The sequence below is a fragment of the Arvicanthis niloticus genome, chromosome 26 (genome assembly GCF_011762505.2).
Source record: "Arvicanthis niloticus isolate mArvNil1 chromosome 26, mArvNil1.pat.X, whole genome shotgun sequence".
In the NCBI taxonomy this organism is placed as follows: Eukaryota; Metazoa; Chordata; class Mammalia; order Rodentia; family Muridae; genus Arvicanthis; species Arvicanthis niloticus.
Window position 1 is genome coordinate 25,276,065 of NC_133434.1, and position 17,355 is coordinate 25,293,419.

Genomic DNA, 17,355 nt, shown 5'->3' on the forward strand with positions numbered 1-17,355 from the left:
CCACAGAACTAAATCTGGGGGAAATGGTGCAGCTGCGCTGTGTTCTCAGCTTTAGCTCCAATACTAGGGCCACTTGACAGGGTGCCTGCATTCTACTTGGAAGCTCTGCAGTAACTGGGATGTAGCCTGGAGTTTTAGACGTTTTCAGATGAGCTAAGTGTAATGCCTCATGTCTATAATCCCAGCATTTGGGAGCCTGGAACAGTTGCAAGACCTTGTTTTAAAGGTAACATCAATAACAAAACAGGGGGGAAAAAGAAAAGAATGTTTCTTAGTGATCCCTATGAGCAAGTCAGGTTCTTGTCTGGAGGCTTCTGTTCTCTGATTCTTACAGATGTCCTGTGAAAAGATGGGCACTTGACAGTGAACACGTCACAGTAACGGAGAAATAACCCGAGGCAGAGATTCATGGAGAGAAGATACAGGAATGGGATCACAAATTCCTGACCTCCGGTTCTGAATCTGCCCAAAAGTGACTGCTGTACAGGAGGAAGACCCAGAAGGTGAATTACCATGTTCCCCGGGAAAGAAGCTAGTGGCTTGGCTTAATTTCTCATGCGTATTAAGTCGTTTGTATCCCTATTGCACGCATGAAAGTGGAGCTTCAGCCACCCGATCAAAACCCAGTCAGTGGACCCAAGGAAGCTGGGCAGAGTGGCTTCCTCTCCTGGATAAAGTGTTGCACCAACAGAAGCCTAAGTAGGCCAGAAGGGTCTGCAGTATTCTGATAGCGCTGCAGCAGCCAGTCCACACCCACATTTTTTGAGTAGTCTTAATCATGGCAGCCGTTGAAAGCAGCCTAGAGAAGAAGATTGGACCGCCTGGTCTTGTACGCTCCAGTGCCCGTTAGAGCTGCATTACTGGTCGATGGCTTTGCCTTGGTCCATTTGTGCACTGTTATTTATATGTGTGTGTTGGGGGGAAGGGATTCCCACACCTGAGAAAAAGAGAGATCACTGACCATCCTTGAAAGACTTGGGAATATGTCACTGTTCACATGTGACAGACGTCATCACTGCTCACAGCTGGGAGACGTCACTCCTCACCCTTGGGGTACTTATGAGGTTTCCAGCTGTGGGCAGTAGAGAGGCCGTGTCCAAACTCAGGCCACCTGAAGGCCGCTGTTCAAATCTTCAAAGGCTAAGGGTCACCCGGCCTTCAAGATGCCTAGGGGGAACCAGCAACCACAGGATCTCGACACCACCACCACAGAAGGCAGCCATCCACTCCAACACCTTCAAAAGTGCAACAATCCGAGGCAGACCCCAGAGCACACCCCCGCAGTGACCGAACAGAAGGGGGCCACACCCCGAGGCAGAGGCCGGGTGGGGCCGGCACGCACGCTGCCCTCCCAGTCCAAGCTCTCCTCCGTCCAGGGTTCGCGCACACGAGGCCCTCCTGCAGGCCAGCGGATCCCAGAGCGGCCCAACCCCGCGGACCCACGCAAGGGCAAGGGGCTGGTGTCGGGGCGGCGTGACAGTCGGCAGCGGACGCCCTCCAACACGAAGCCCGAACCGTCCACGCCGAAGCCCCTCACCCCCGAGCATCCCAACATGGCCCGGGGCGGCAGTCAGAACTGGAGCTCGGGGGAGTCGGACGGCCAACCAGAGGAGCAGACTTCCGAGGAGAACGGGTGAGCGCGCGCCCGGCCAGCCGGCCGCAGAACCGAGCCCCGGAGCCGCCGGAACCTCCGCGAAGGTTCTGGGCCTTTGTGGCGTCACGCCTCCTGGCGGAACCTTCCGCCGGCGCCGAATAAAAGCCCGCGGCGGAGGTGCCGGCGGCTCGAGTGCGGCGGTGCCGGGAGCGCAAGTGGGTCCCGGGCGCACGCTCGGGACGGAGCTCCGGGAAGCGGCCGCGACCGAGACGGTGACGCGCAGGCCGGCGGCGGGGGCGCGGGCCGGGGGCCCCGGGGGCGTCGGGGACGCGCTGACCCGCCTCGCCCGCCCCACCCCGCAGAGACAAGATGGTGAAGGAGACCCAGTACTATGACATCCTGGGGGTGAAGCCCAGCGCGTCCCCGGAGGAGATCAAGAAGGCCTATCGGAAGCTGGCGCTCAAGTACCACCCGGACAAGAACCCGGATGAGGGCGAGAAGGTGCGGGGCTCCGCGGGGCGTCGGGGTCACGGGAGGACCCGGGCTGTGAATTATTGAAGGCGGCGCAGAGGCTCTCTCCTGGCGCCGCGCCAGCCCGAGGGAGGCCGCGGGGCGCAGTCAATTGGGGGCACCTAGGTGCGGGGCGCCAGTGCCAGCAGCCATCCGTGCCTCTGTTCACTCTACAAGTGTTTCTGGAGCCCCTGCCTCCCGGCTGTGAGGACCCTGACAGGGCTCCCGGAGCCCAGCTCTTAGAGGTAACCCTGGCATTCCTGTGGGAGAGGACGCCGGCAAACCAGAAACCCTGGCACCGGTGAACAGAAGCTATGTGCTTGGTGGGCACCCCCGGCAGCGAAATATTGTGTTTATGTTCCGCGTGTTGCATAAGCCCTAGGGATGAGTTCCTGTGATCTGACTTGTCCCTTAGACAAACCCAGTGTCCCTCTTGAGAGCGGTTGAGTGGATTTGATCTCTGAGGCCACCTCCTGCCTGATACAGTTTTGAGATACGGAATCGTCACGTTTTTGTTGTCCTTATGAATCAGGGGTGCAGAAGTCTGTAACCTGACACATCTGTTTATAGTGAGAACTCCAGGTTTCCTGTGACAAATGACCCACAGTTGACCATAAGTACAGACAGATAGTAGGCTGAAGAGCTCTGCACATTGTTGCCCTAATTTGCACCTTTTTCCATCCTGTTTACAGAAATAAGGCATTCTTCATTTTGTTCCCAAAGAGGACATGACCCACCTGAATAGGCGAGTCAAAGTACCAGCCATTGCAAGGAGAGCTGGCTAGCTATCCTGTTTCTTTCTTCATTTCTTGCCGTTTAAGAAAACAAAACAAACCTCTAAGCAAACCAACCAAACCAAAAACCACTTTGGCCATCCCAGATGAGTCTGGGGAGCCAGTGCCATGGCTGGAGCTCATAGCAGTCACACCTGGGCCACCTTTGGAGCCAGTGAGCACCCTGTTTAGCGTTTAGACCTGTGGAAATGACACTGGGATCAAAATACCTGTCTGCATTAGTAATTCCAAGCTGGAGCAGGGAAGCTGCTGAAGGAAGATTGGCTGGTGGCAGCAATGATAGAATATTTATATTTAGCCACATGTGCTGAATGTGGCTGTCACAAGTTTAAAATGCTTCCCTGTAAGACCATTATACCCATTCGTGTCCCTTCTTGTCTATATTTAGGTGGCTTACTGTAGCCTTTAAAGTCACCAGCTTTCTGCATTGTTGGTGATTCACAGACATGTTCCCCGTTTCAGTTATGCATCGCTGACCTCTTTCTTTTCTTTTCTTTCTTTCTTTCTTTCTTTCTTTTTTTTTTTTTTTTTTTTGGATATTTTTGTGTGTATGGATGTTTTGCCTGGATGTATCTTTGTGTACCATGTGCCTTCCTGGGGCCCTTGGAGGCCAGAAGAAGGTGTCAAATCCCCTGGAACTGAAGTTACAGATGGTCATTAACTACTCTATTGGTGCTAAGAATTGAACCTTGGTCCTCTGAAAGAGCAGCTATCTCTCCACCCCTCCATCTCTCCATCCTGCAGACGACAATTCTTTAAGGAGAGCCTCGAGGCTCCCGAGTTGCCTTCTGTTTCAGCAGGCAACTTGGGGGAAAACCTTCCACTCTGGTCTCAGGTCACATCACAGTCACCAAGAGGTGGTCCCTGCTGTTTGCTTGCCAGCTGAAATGAGAGCAGATTGTATTTGCCCTCTTCGCATAGTCTGTAGCTTTCACCACCTACACACCTGCCTGGGTGGGTTATTTGCCCTTGTTTTAAACTAATATTTATTTATAGCCAGGTACCCAAGGTAGTATCACATAAATAATTCTTTTACAAAGTAAGATATGACAGGTCCCTCTTTATGTGCTGGGAGGAGGGCAGTGTGTACCCACTGTCAGAAATGCACCTCCCTTCCTACTTTCCATGAATGGGTGACCCATTTTCTTTAGTTTTTTACTAAGCCATCTTGACAGAGGTCACCCCAGACCACAGACTGGCTGACCAGCCTTAACCTTATCTTACCGTGATGACCCTTAGCGGTCTGATGCCTGTTCCACTTAAGGGCATGGATGACTTTAGCCATGACATATAGATGCTAAAATGTTTGTTGGCTGGCTGAGTAATGAGGTCAGAAGAAACAGACTTTAATTTTTTAATTCCATGTGTAAGCAAGAGAACTCTCAGAAGTGGGAGGGAGGGCACAGTGGAGAGGGGCTGGGGGATGTGGATTGCAAATCTGAGGGGACAAGGAGACTGGGGACAGTTTGTGGAAACTGCTATAGAATTCTCCAGAGAGCTATTGGTTATTCATTCGCACACCAAACAGCTTCTCTTCTGGTCCTATGATGTGCTGGGCACACCATGCAGGCTTTTCCAGGGGTTTGTGAGAATTTGTATGTAGTTTGGGACTACTATGTATGCTACAGGTGTGAATTTTTTTCCACCTAAGTTTCTCATATATTATTAATGTCTTAAAACTAGATTGAGTGTGTCCTTTCCTCCGAGTCCTAGGACAGCTGAGACACCCGCCATCAGAGTGTTGGTCTTTGTTTTCTGCTCTGTTGTCCTGTGTTGCTAAGCAGTGGGCAGCCTGTGTTTGTTGTCAGCCATTCTGCCCTACATGAGGTCTATGCTTGTTGGAACTGCAGTTGGTTTTCTGTAAGGCCCAGGGTGGCAGGTCAGCAAGGATAGTCCTTTCAGGGGTGAAGATAGCCGATGATTTATCCAGATGCTTTTGCTCTTTCGCCCACTTCATTATAGATTTTAGTTTGAGTAACAGATGTTCAAGATAAAAATCTTAGCAGACTGTAACAATGCAGAAAGTTTCCGAATATGGGCTGAGGATGTAGCTCAGTTGGTACAGTACTTTCCCAGCATGCACAGTGTCCTGGGTTTGGTCCCCAGTGCCATGTAAGCCAGGGGTAATTGTACATGCCTGCAACTGTAACACTTGGGAGATAAAAGCAAGTGGATCTGAAGTTCAAGGCTATTTTGGGCTTCATAGTAAATTCATGGGAAGTCTGGGATTCATGAGACTTTGTCTCAAAGAAAAGAACTGAAGTTTCAGAATACAGAGGAAAAGCTATCTGGAGTGTGTCCAGCCCAACCCTGTGTCTCTCCAGGCCCTTACCCACCCTCCCTTTATCCCCTCCACCCTTCCTTTTGATTTTGTTTTTGCTTTGTTACAAAGTATCCAGGAGTCCAGGCCGACCTCATAGCAACGGTCCTACCTCAGCTTCCTTGAGTATAGAGGTTATGGGCGTGAGCTATACACCTGCAGTTTCCCCTTCTTAGTACTTTATCATAAGTACGTTTCCAGGTTGCTGTGTGGTTCTCAGAGCCATTTCTCAGCTGAATAGTCTTTCCATGAAAGGTCTGTGGCAAAGATCATAGAACCCTAATTCCAACTGGGAGGAAAGGAGATCTTTAAAGGAGCTGGATTTGACCCCAGAGTGAACAGGTCCCCAGAGGTAGGAGGACCTGTTACAAGCATTTAGAGCCCCTGTCCCATCAGGTCTAGCCTATAATTGAATCACTCAAGTGACATGCAGGGTTTTTTTTTTAATTTTTTTTTTATTCTTCAGTTCATCTGTTAATCCAAGCCTCATTGGGGTATCCAGAGTGTTTGGTGAGTGTTTTAGGGGGCCCTCTTGAGCATACTTACCTTCAAAGAAGGTAATGCACCAGAAGCCCCTGGTGGCAGCCTAGCCTACTTACTTTCTGACCTTCCAAACTATGTATTTAATCCCCATGCCTCCTGTTGGTGGTTTGTTTTTTGTTTTTATTTTACTGAAGAAAGCAATCATAGTATGTGATCCTCACTTCCTTGAAAAACTGTGGGAGTTAACTCAGAACATAAACAGCTGTGTGTGTGATGCTGGTGGCTTTGTGTGTGTTGGAGGGTAGGTGCACGCATGCCGTGGTATCTAGGTGGAGCTGAGACAGCCCTTGGAATTAACACTTGCCTCCTCCCTTATTGTTGGAGCGGGCATTGTTTGTTTGTTACTGTGTTGTATATGCTAGGCTAGCTGGCCCCAGAGCTTCCAGGCATTCCCTTTTGTCTCTCCTCCTCCCACACCCATACTGGAGGATTACAAAAGCTCATAGCACATAGGCTTTTTCATGTTCTGGGGATCTGAACTTAGGTCAGTATGGCTGGAACTTGTACCTCCTGGTCATCTTCCCTGCCCCACGAAGGGTTTTTAACACTCTTTCCTGGGGCGGCAGAGATGCCGCAGAGGCTAAGCACATACTGCTCCTACAGAGGCACCCATGTCAGGCGGCTCACCCCATAACTCCAGCACCGGGGATCTGTATGTCCTCTTCTGGCCTCCATGGTGCTACATGCATATGCATGTATACCCATAGACATGCACATAAATAAATGTTTGATTAAAACGTTTAACCCCCTCTTCCCCCCCTTTTTTGGCTGATTCCTATTTCTTGCTCCTGCTTATTAGGTCTTGGTCAGGAATCTGTGGACACAGGATGACTTAACATCTCTGTCAGTTTCTGTATCTGTGTCTTTGTGGCATTTATTTTACCCCGTAGGTTCTAAGAAGTCATGCAGTATAGTTTATATTTCTGTCCTTCCAAGTAAAGATTAGCCTTGGGAGGGCCAAGAGCCAACCTCATTTATTCTTATCTGAACTTCCAGAACTGAGCTGTTCATTTAACAGATAGTTGCCAAGTGTTGTCCACATGGCAGACACAGTTGTAGGCTCAAAGGCACCCTTGGTATTCCAAGCTGGCAGCCCATCTTCATGGGGCTTGTCTTGCAGTGGGCAATAGTGTGAATCCTAACTGCATGGCAGAAAGTAGTGCCCGTGGAAGGGGCTGGGAGACCTGTGGGTGGGCTTGCACTTTGAAAGCTGGGACATGAGGGGTTTAGGCTCCCTGGGAAAGGAGGCTTTGAGCAGAGGCTTGAGGTCCTGTGTTTGCCATAGGGAGCCCTGGGGCATATGTTACAGTGTTCAGAGAGAGCTCAGAGGCTGTGGACTAGAGCAATATTGAGATCAGGAATTTAGAAGACAGAGGCAGGGGGATTATTGTGAGTTTGAGGTCAGCCTGGATGACATAGTGAGTTCTAGGCCAGACTATGCTACAAGGTGAGACCTTTCCAAAACACAATTACTGGGGGCCAAAGAGGAGAGGAGGGCAGAGTTGGGTTGTAGGTAACAGCAAGGATGGTGGCTCGGGAGGGTCACAATTCACAGGGTTGATGCAGAACTGGCTAAAAGCAGGAGTGAGGAGGTTCCTGGATAGAACAAAATAGCAAGGACAGAGTTACAGGTTTTAGTTCTTTGTCTTATTTTAGATAGGTTCATATACTTAAGAGTGTATTAAGAGACATTCTCCACCTGGCCTCACAATTACAGATATTTGTCACATAGTTTTCCTATGTGCTTTCGTAAGGACTGTACAGTTAATTTCTATAGCATGCTCTTCCTAGGAACAAGGACATCTTTACAGTAATCCCAGGAGTTGGCAAATGTATGACTTTCACTTGGAAACATAGTTTTCCCATTTGTTCCAGTAACACCATTTATAATAATTTTTACCTGTGCATAATCACTCATAGGGTGAGCCTCTATGCTCAGCTTTCCTGTTTAGACTTACAGAAGGCCCCTCTCGGTTTGAGTTTTCTAGTTCTTTTCTTACAATTGGATTCTAGTGGTAAATTTTTGGAAGGCATGCCACACATGGGGAATTGCATCTGTCAGAGTTCCAGAGATGTAGATGGAGAGTAAGCACCACCAGGATTTGTTGACAGCTGAGACTGGTGTTGACATAACAGATTGGGGAGGGGAGACACTCGGATATGTGGAGTTGTGAGGGCGGTACAGCCACATAGTGTCTGGCACTGCACAGGTGTCACAGGCGTCTGTGGTTGGACTTCACAGTTGTAATCTAGTAAAGTGATTCCTGTAGCTGGAATCCATGGCAACACTGGGAAGCCTGGGCTGCAGTGCTTATAGATGAAGCCTTGGAGTCTCCTTCTCCTGCTGGACTCCATGTCTTCTGACTGGTGCTACCAAGTGGCCATGAGCTTTCTCTCTCCACTGCTTTCCAGCCCTGTCTTTGAAATAGCAAAGTTCCTTATAATGTCTGTCCTTTGGCAGCAGATATATAGACGTAGCAGCTGGAGGGAGTGGCTTGTGATTACATTCGGAGGTAGGCTTGCTTATGGGGAAATATTGCAAACCTCTCTGGGACTCATTTTTAATATCTCTCTCCCCCCTCATTCTCTCCAAAGTTTAAACTTATATCCCAGGCATATGAAGTACTTTCAGATCCAAAGAAAAGAGACATCTATGACCAAGGTGGAGAACAGGCAATTAAAGAAGGGGGGTCGGGTAGCCCCAGCTTCTCTTCACCCATGGATATCTTTGACATGTTCTTTGGTGGTGGAGGCCGGATGACTAGAGAAAGAAGAGGTAAATGGTTTTAACTGATTTTTTTTCCATTTGTGTGTGTGTGTGTGTGTGTGTGTGTGTGTGTGTGTGTAGCTCTGTATAGGTGTTTGATCAGAAGACAACTTGCAAGAGTTGGTTCTCTCTCCTGTCACGTAGATTCTATAGATTGAACTCAGGTCAGGCTTGGCAGTAAATGCTCTTCCCCTCCAAGCCATCTTTCCAGCCTATAAATGCTTGTAAAGAAATGTAAGCGAGGTTTATAGTGTCTATGTTGCAGGAATCAAGACAGCGCATACTTCTAAAAAGTGTGGATGTTAGAGATTATTAAATAGTTTTGAATTTTATTAGTGTGCAGGCTACTGGAATCTCTTGTATATTTAATTATCTGACACCGTCCCAATGCCCCATAAAAAAAGGAGCAGATGGAATTACAGATAGAATTGAGGAACACGTGTGATACCAGCACCCAGGTGAGCAGAATAAAAGTATTACTGAGTTCTAGGTCAGCCTGAGCTGCACAGTGATGCCCAGTCTCAAAACAAACAAATGAGTAAGGTCACACTCATCCCCTGTTGTATGGCCAAGCACTGGAGTGTCCAAAGGGACGTAATTTCAGTGCTTAGCAAATCTATCAAGAGTGCCCCTCTTCCCTCCCCTTTTTACCCACCCATCCAACTCTTGGGCCCCAATCTGGGCTAGGGCCTGCAGGCTCTCTTGTTATTCTGGTCAGGATATTGCCATGTTCAGGGTGGCCTCATCCCCAGCCAACATCAGATGTTCTGAAAAACAAAGTTGACCTCTGTTTTAAAATATTTGTAAAATGAATGACCTTCTCAGAATCCATTCTGGTTAGCAGCTTCAATCCTAGGAGGTAAATGACAGTCCCTCACACACATACAGGGGTTCATGTGTCTCCTACCCTCTTCCTGCTCCTGCCTCCTACTTTGAGTTAGGGTTTAGTGTGTCCTAGGCTGTCTCCAGATTCCCTATGTAGCTGAGGGGTGATCTTAACTTGTAACCTTCCTGCTGCTTCCTCCCAGAGCTCCATGTTAGGGGACTGCACCCTGCCAGGAGCTCTGTCAGCCTTACTTCTGTACTCCCACCTCCAGCCAGCAGGCCTTACTAGTTGGCTGCTGTGTGGCTGAATTGTCTCTCTGCTGATAGCCCCTCCCCTGCCAGCTTACTGCAGATAATCCACTTTGGATCCTAAAACCATATAGACAGCCAAGCTTAACTGCACTGCTAGATTGGAGAAGTACACTCATTAGTTTTAAGGAGTGCGTCTTTGGTCAGCAAGAGCTCCTGGATAAATGTATTTATTCTCACATTATAATTGGCTTTGAGCTTTAAAAAGCATGGCTATCGATTCTGTGCACACAGTGTACTGTAAACCACAGTGTTATTGAGAGAAAAGTCCCTCCCCACTCCTGGGGTGCTGCCTGTTCATGCACTTAGTGGTACAAACGTGATTAAAACTTTGGGTCTTTTCTTGCCCAGCTCTCTAGCTATCTTGAAATGAAAAGCTTCACACCCTTAATTGAGTCATCTCTCAAAGATGACAGCCAAAAACCAGGACACCTTGTCTCAGTGACTGCTAGAACACCCGGGCAACAGGGAAGTGTTGCTGTGTTGGTTCCCCAGGAGTAGGGATAGTGCCAGCACAGCCAGACTGCATCCTGAGGGCCAGGTCTTCCTTCCATTCTGAATGCCGACAAGAGATTTGGTCAGAGAAAAGCACTCCTGCCTGACCATATACTACAGAAGAGCTTGTCAGGTCAAAGGCTTCGTGCCCAAGCAAGACTTTCCTTGAAGGAGCTGGAGACTGCCCTCTTTCATCTCTGAGGAAATGTCCTGTGTAAGAATTAGGATTGTTGCTTAACTGACTTTCGTTTCTCTGTATCCTCAGAAAATGAAAATGGACACTTTTTTGTTGTTGATGGCCCTCCATCTTGGCATGGACTAGTAGGATAGGTTGGTTTAATGATGCATTACTTCCTGTGGGGTAGGGCGGGCTCTGACCCAACTCTAGCGTTCAGGCCTCCAGAAGAGTCGTGGGGTATAGTGTAAGGCAGTGGTCTGGCTAGTCCCACTAACTGGCTCTTTGTCCCTCGGCAGGCAAGAATGTTGTGCACCAGCTGTCAGTAACTCTGGAAGACTTATATAATGGAATCACTAAGAAACTAGCCCTCCAAAAAAATGTAATTTGTGAGAAATGTGAAGGTAAAAATTAATATCGGAATGCCTCTCACAGCTCAGATCCCCGTTTCTGCTTGTTTCCTAGCTCAGAGAAAAAGGACTGATCTTGTCAAACGTAGGAGCTAAGCAGGGTTTGTACGCAGGGAACCCTGAAGCCATATCTGTTTGCCTTAATGTTTTTATTTTTTCTGGGCTGCACATCTATTCAGTATGTTGGCACTTATTCTAAAACTTTCAAAATCTGGACAGTTCTCCTAATGTCAGGGTCGGCAGAGTTTTCCTGTCAAGTACGAGCCAGTAAGACATCTGTGACTGTTCTGCCATCACAGTGCATAAGTAAATGTGTCCGTGTCCCAGTAAGCCCTTACTTAATGTTTAATATTTGAATTTTCAAGAAAAGTAAAATCTAGTGACCCTACAACCCATGTTGCGCTGACGAGGCTTATGTCCTGTCCCAGACTGTGGCACAGGCGTTAGCACCCTGGGTTAGATGTTAACATCTAGATATGCTCTGCTTGACTATTCTTTTCCAAACACCCCCACATTGCTTTAATAAGTATAGGATGCTAAGCACAGTGCCTGGTGGGGTAGGCAGCTCCCTGCTGAGGAACACAGCTCTTCCGCTTGTCTCCCACCTCCACAGGCATTGGTGGGAAAAAGGGATCCGTGGAGAAGTGCCCTCTGTGCAAGGGGCGGGGGATGCAGATCCATATCCAGCAGATCGGGCCGGGCATGGTACAGCAGATCCAGACTGTGTGCATCGAGTGCAAGGGCCAGGGCGAGCGCATCAACCCCAAGGACCGCTGTGAGAACTGCAGTGGCGCCAAGGTTACCCGAGAGAAGAAGATTATCGAGGTGCACGTGGAAAAAGGTGAGGCAGAGCACTCAGTGCTGGAGGGCCCCGCTCTGCTAATCACGGCACGCTCAGGGGCTCAGGGTGCAGGTGTCAGGATGGGGCTCTGGTGGCAGCATGTTTATAGGACAAAGGCTGCCAGGAGTCCCTTTTCAGGTCATCTTTCTATGACCTGGCCTGTAACCAATGAGGTCACAGAAAAACTCTTAAGTTTTTCCTACGTTCTGAGAGTGTTGACCCGAGTCTGTTCAGCTGCCCTTGCCCGTCCTTTCAATGTATTCCTTAGGAATCTCTGAAGTATTTTTCCCAATGGCTTTTATTGCTCATTGGCTGCCATAGCTTTTAAAGGTTTTTAGACCTGTATGCTAGCCCCCCACTTCCCTGTCTTCCCTGTGCTGCTCCAGATTCTACCAGATGCAGTGCTTTCCCTTGCTGTTTTTTTTTTTTTTTTTTTTTTTCCTGGTACCATCATCTTAGGCCCATTTCTGTTTTTCCAAAATTCTCAATTCTTTGACTTTCTGATCCAACAAATATGTCATACATCAGTTGAGACCAAAAACCAAACTGCTAAAAGACTTCCTCAGATAATGCCTTTAAAATGCCTTTATGTTGCGTCTGTAAACCAACATCTTAAAAAGACTAGGCACTTCCACAAGTCTCCCCTTCAAGCCGAGAGCCATGTCCCACGTGGACCAGGAAGTGGGTGGTGGCCTCACAGTGTCTGAGGAGGGTGATGTGATCAGATGTAGGATCTTACTTACTTCTCCCTCATGACCGTTGATCCAGGGCCTGTGTTGGAATTAAAGCTACTCCAACACTGTGCCCACGGGAGCCTGGGAGGGTTAATGAGTTAAGACACCTTCCCCCCCCCCCCCCCCCCGCCCCAAATTTCTGTCCCTTCAGAAGCTCTGAGCACTGGCTGTGAGAAGTGCTAATCAGGAGGGTGATGTTCCACAGGTATGAAGGATGGGCAAAAGATACTGTTTCATGGAGAAGGCGACCAGGAGCCTGAGCTGGAGCCTGGTGATGTCATAATTGTGCTTGATCAGAAGGATCATAGTGTCTTTCAGAGACGAGGCCATGATTTGATCATGAAAATGAAAGTTCAGCTCTCTGAAGCTCTTTGTGGCTTCAAGAAGACAATAAAAACACTGGATGATCGAGTCCTTGTCATTTCATCTAAGTCAGGTAAGCACCACTTCCGTGTTCCGCATGTCTGGCTAACAGATTGTGCACAATGGCTGGCTTTCGTGGTCTCAGCTGGACACTCTGAATAATGACATCATCTTATTCTTTTAAAGATACACTTTATTTTTAATTATGCATATGTGCATGTGTCCTTGTGTGGGTGTGTACACTCATGTAAATGTACCCTTGAAGGCCAGAGACTCTTTCTGGAGCTGGAGTTCCATGCAGTTCCATGTCAGAGTCACCTGACATGGGTGCTGGGAACTGACCTCTGGTCCTGCGCTGTAAGAACAGTACCTATCTTTAATTGCCACACCATCTCTTTACCCTTTACTGTGCTGTATGTGTATGGAGTGAGAGGACAGCTTTAGAGTCTGTCCTGTTCTCTGCTATCTCTGGCTCTAGAGATACACTTAGGTTGGGTATCAGGTCCGCACAGCAAGAGCCTTTACCTGCCGTGCCAACTCATTAACCCGGCTGGTGAGATTACCACCCGTGACTAGAGAATATGATGGATTTCTCTAGTATCCTCCTAGGATAGGAAGAGGACTCTCAAGTAAGAATCTCTTGAGCCTGAAATTTTATCTGGAACCTTCCACCTAAGCAAAAGTGTAAAAACTTGAATAGTGGAACACAGCTGGTGACAGGCCTTTGCTGTCAAGGAGTATCTGAGTCTTTGTATGTAACTCTGTTTTCTGAGTTGTTACATGAAAACATTTTAAAATAGGATTTTCCTGAAGGGAAAGAAAGACATCAGCTGAGAGCATGTCTTGAGAAGCTTCCACAGAAACTGCCACACACCCTAGAGGAGCTGCACTGGGGCTGAAGGCAAAGGAGGGGTCCCAGGACCCTGGGTCCAGTCTCTCAGCACTTACACAGTCACCAGGTTCTCAGCACCCAGGAAGGCTGATGTTTACAGAAGTCATGGGTCCATCTGGGCTCTAGAGCACCTGTCTAGAAGGGACTGAGGCAGAGGCTGGGCTAGTGACATAGACAGTTGTGCACAGCCAAGATGTCTGCATGGTGCAGAAGAGGCTAGGAAATCTGTGTCCTGGGGCCTTGACACAGGCAGGGTTTACCTATAGTGAGAGTCTAGAGGTGGGTAACTGGCTGATAAGCCTTTGGCACAGGCCTTGGAACTGAAGTCCTGTGACCAGGTGAGCACCTATGTCTGTGTCCAGCCTCCAGGACCTCTCCTGCCTCTGCCCATTTCCCCATTCTGTCTGCTCTTCTCTTTCCAGTCTTCTCTGGCTCCTTCTCATTTCTCCTTTGCTGGAGATGATAGCAAATGAGACTGCATTTTTTTTGTTTGTTTTGGGTTTTTGTTTTGGTTTTTCGAGACAGGGTTTCTCTGTGTAGCCCTGGCTGTCCTGGAACTCACTCTGTAGACCAGGCTGGCCTCAAACTCAGAAATCCGCCTGCCTCTGCCTCCCAAGTGCTGGGATTAAAGGCGTGTGCCACCACTGCCTGAGACTGCATTATTAAACTGGCCAGTTTATGATGATTTTAAAAACCTGAGTTTCAAATTTACAGCCGTGCATGGCGTACACACGTAACCCCAGCACTCAGTAGGCTGAAACCAGGGACTTGCAAGATTGAAGCCAACCCTGGTCTGTGGAGATTGGGTGTGTGCGTTGGAGATGCGGCTTAGCTGGTAGACTGTTTGCATAGCACTCACGAAGTTGTGGGCTCAGTCCCTAGCACCACATGAACCAAGTATGTGAGTACGGGCCTTTAATCCCAGCACGAGGACCTTCAGCAAGCAGATCAAACTTACAAAAGGCCGTAAGAAACAGACTGTCTCAGGAAAACAGATTTCAAGCTTACAAAAAAGTTGTAGAGATAAAAATATACAAAATCCACCAATGTGAGATTTGCCACTACATTTTTTACCCCATGTACATGTGCTTACATATACTTAGTCAAGATCATTTATACCTTGACTTGGGTGTGTATGTGTGTGTGTATATATATATACACCCCTTGACTTGTGTGTGTGTGTGTATATATATACACACACACAAGTCAAGGCTTATACTGTGATGTAGACTCTGTCAAGTTCTAACATCAGAGATGCCTATCTTTAGGCTCCACTCCACAATCTCCCAGGTACCCAGTCCCTCTTGTCACTTGAGGCATAAAGTAGAAAGACTGCACTTCACACGAGGCCCTAGGTCACCTGTTATGAACAGAACTGGGCCTGGTGTTGTGTCTCAGTCCCCAAGCATTCTAATATCCCAAATTCTAGCGTTTCGGAGAGAGCTAGGACTGGCAGCATTTGTGTGACTTTGGCAAAGCCCACCCTTGGCTAAGCATGGATAATGAGGTCAGGTGTCCTGACTTTAAACCATCCTACAGTATGGTAGAGGTCTCAGTGTGCTTGCTGCCTTCCTGATGTGGGCCAGAGTCTGCTGCTTAATGTCTAACAGGGATAGCACTCCACCCTCTGCCCGTCACAAGGCAACTACCCTGGCTCTTCTTAGAGGGAGGTTAACCTCTTTAGGCTCCCCTCAGCTTCCTGTTTGATAAATAGACTTTCTTTTGACAGGTGAGGTGATAAAGCATGGGGACCTGAAATGTGTCCGCAATGAGGGAATGCCCATCTACAAAGCCCCTCTGGAGAAGGGGATGCTGATCATACAGTTTTTAGTAAGTACAGTCTCTTTACTCTCATTAGACATACCATCCACTACTACCTTGACAAAAGCAAAGAAACCCATCTCCCTCTGTGCTCACCTCTGCAGGTAGTCTTCCCTGAAAAACAGTGGCTTTCTCAGGAGAAGCTTCCTCAGCTGGAGGCTCTGCTTCCCCCTCGGCAGAAGGTGAGGATCACAGATGACATGGATCAGGTGGAGTTGAAGGAGTTCAATCCCAACGAGCAGAGCTGGCGCCAGCACAGGGAAGCCTATGAGGAAGATGACGATGGGCCCCGCGCTGGCGTGCAATGCCAGACAGCATGATGGTGCGGTGCGGCATGGCCTGGTTGGACTAGTACATGATGAATGTAAACTTGGCACAATGAAAATGGCATCGCTTTAATAGCCTCGTGTTTGGGGTGTCCTGTTATGTGTTCAGCAGTCTCCATTGCTGAGTATCTTTTGGGTTTCCTTGTTTTTCTTCTAGTTGTAACTTAAGTTATAGCTTGATTTATATTTAAATGTTTTAAGTTCAATCACTTCTAGTCTGCATATGGAATCTGTTCATTTGTACTTTCAGGACATATTTCGGAGATGCCAGTATCACACTGACCTTTTGTGCTTAGTGGCTTTGCCATGGTTCATTCCCACAGTAGGCCCAGAGAGCCACACTTGGGCCCTAACAAAGGCAGACAAAGTGGGTGTCTGGCCCATCTCTAGCCTGTGGTTTTTCTCCCCTTTCTCCCTTGGCAGAGTCACCGAGGATACGAGCTCAGGTCTGCTAGTAACATTTCTGAATTTAGACTCTAGAACTCTTAGATAGTAAGAGCACATGTATGGCTTGCAGTAGGCCCGGCATGCCTGGTTCACACTGAGTAGGCTGGACTCAAAAGCTGCAGAGCCAGTCTAGGGCCTACCGTTCTTTCCCCTTGACTAAGGTTAGAAAGGGGTTTGTTTGAACATCTCTTTTGGAAGTTTTCTGAACTTCCCAAGCCTTGTGATGACAAGCCCATTTTAAACGATAAGCCAATAAAACCATTTGCCTGTGACCCCATACTTTGTTCTTTGTGGTCTTAATGATTATCTGTTGATGACTTTTTCAGTGTTGTCCCACCAAAGTGCTTTCCCTAAGGAAGGCTATATCCCTGGCAGCCTCTGTGCACCTGCAGAACCAACCAAAGGGAAGTGCTGGTGGCTTAGCTCCTGGCACAGCCAGCTTAATGTCTTAAGGCCTCAGTATATCTCCTTCCTAAAGGCCCGTTCTTCTCACTGTACAGCCATACTGCAAAGGGCTTTCTGCTTTTGATGTGTGGTGAGAACTGACCCAACCAGGTTCTAGTTAGCTGACATGAACATCACTGACAATGATAGCTGCTTGGGACAGGTCCTGGCAAGTAGACTGCACTTTAAATAAAGGCTACCTCAGCCTCTAGCCATTACTACTCCCTTTTCTACAATGAAGTTAAATACCCTGCTTCTCAAGCTGCTGGGATGACCCGTCAGATCCACCCTTACTTGGTTTTTATGTTACAAGAGAGTTTGACACAGATCAGGAACCTCCCCTGGGGTGGGGTTTGTGTGTGTGTCAAATGGCAGATGAGACCCATGGCTGGTCGAGTATGCCAGCTAGCGGGACCAGGCTCCCCAAGAACACTGCTGGCCAGTAAAACGTTATTTTTTCCAAGTACAATGCTCACTTTGACCACAGGCCATGACAGACTTAAAACTGCTTCCTCCAATTAATAAATGGACCACAACTCCAGGGTGGTGTTTCTGTGCTGTGACTTACAAATAAATCACTGCTGGAGAGAGCTACTAATTAGCTTGTGGTAGGACAAAACTAGATTCAGCTCCTTGTTATGAATCTACAGGGTGTTGCTTAACCTTCCCACCTGTACATTTTTCACTTTAAAATTAAAATTGAGCTGGTATGAGACAAATGGCTTTGCTTTTTTTCTTTTCTTGA

The 17,355-nt window shown here is 48.1% G+C and overlaps 1 protein-coding gene across 2 annotated transcripts; it reads left to right on the plus strand.

Moving 5' to 3' along the window:
- Nucleotides 1-403: 403 nt before the first annotated feature.
- On the plus strand, nucleotides 404-17,329 carry Dnaja4 (DnaJ heat shock protein family (Hsp40) member A4). Of its 2 annotated transcripts, none has more exons than XM_076925261.1 (8): nucleotides 404-1,633; nucleotides 1,957-2,095; nucleotides 8,357-8,537; nucleotides 10,632-10,736; nucleotides 11,356-11,583; nucleotides 12,523-12,753; nucleotides 15,302-15,402; nucleotides 15,498-17,329. In XM_076925261.1, exons 1-8 carry the CDS (start codon nucleotides 1,164-1,166, stop codon nucleotides 15,711-15,713), a joined length of 1,671 nt encoding a protein of 556 aa, XP_076781376.1. In that variant the 5' UTR covers nucleotides 404-1,163; the 3' UTR covers nucleotides 15,714-17,329. The 2 variants fall into 2 exon arrangements, with proteins under 2 accessions (XP_076781376.1, XP_076781378.1); XM_076925263.1 differs by lacking the exon at nucleotides 404-1,633 and adding an exon at nucleotides 1,748-1,866.
- Nucleotides 17,330-17,355: the final 26 nt, after the last annotated feature.

Coding starts and splice junctions, on each gene's coding strand:
- Dnaja4 (XM_076925261.1), top strand. CDS start 1,164: ATGCCTAGGGGGAACCAGCAACCACAGGATCTCGACACCACCACCACA. Junction 2,096..8,356: donor ACCCGGATGAGGGCGAGAAG/GTGCGGGGCTCC, acceptor TTCTCTCCAAAG/TTTAAACTTATATCCCAGGC. Junction 12,754..15,301: donor TGTCATTTCATCTAAGTCAG/GTAAGCACCACT, acceptor TTCTTTTGACAG/GTGAGGTGATAAAGCATGGG.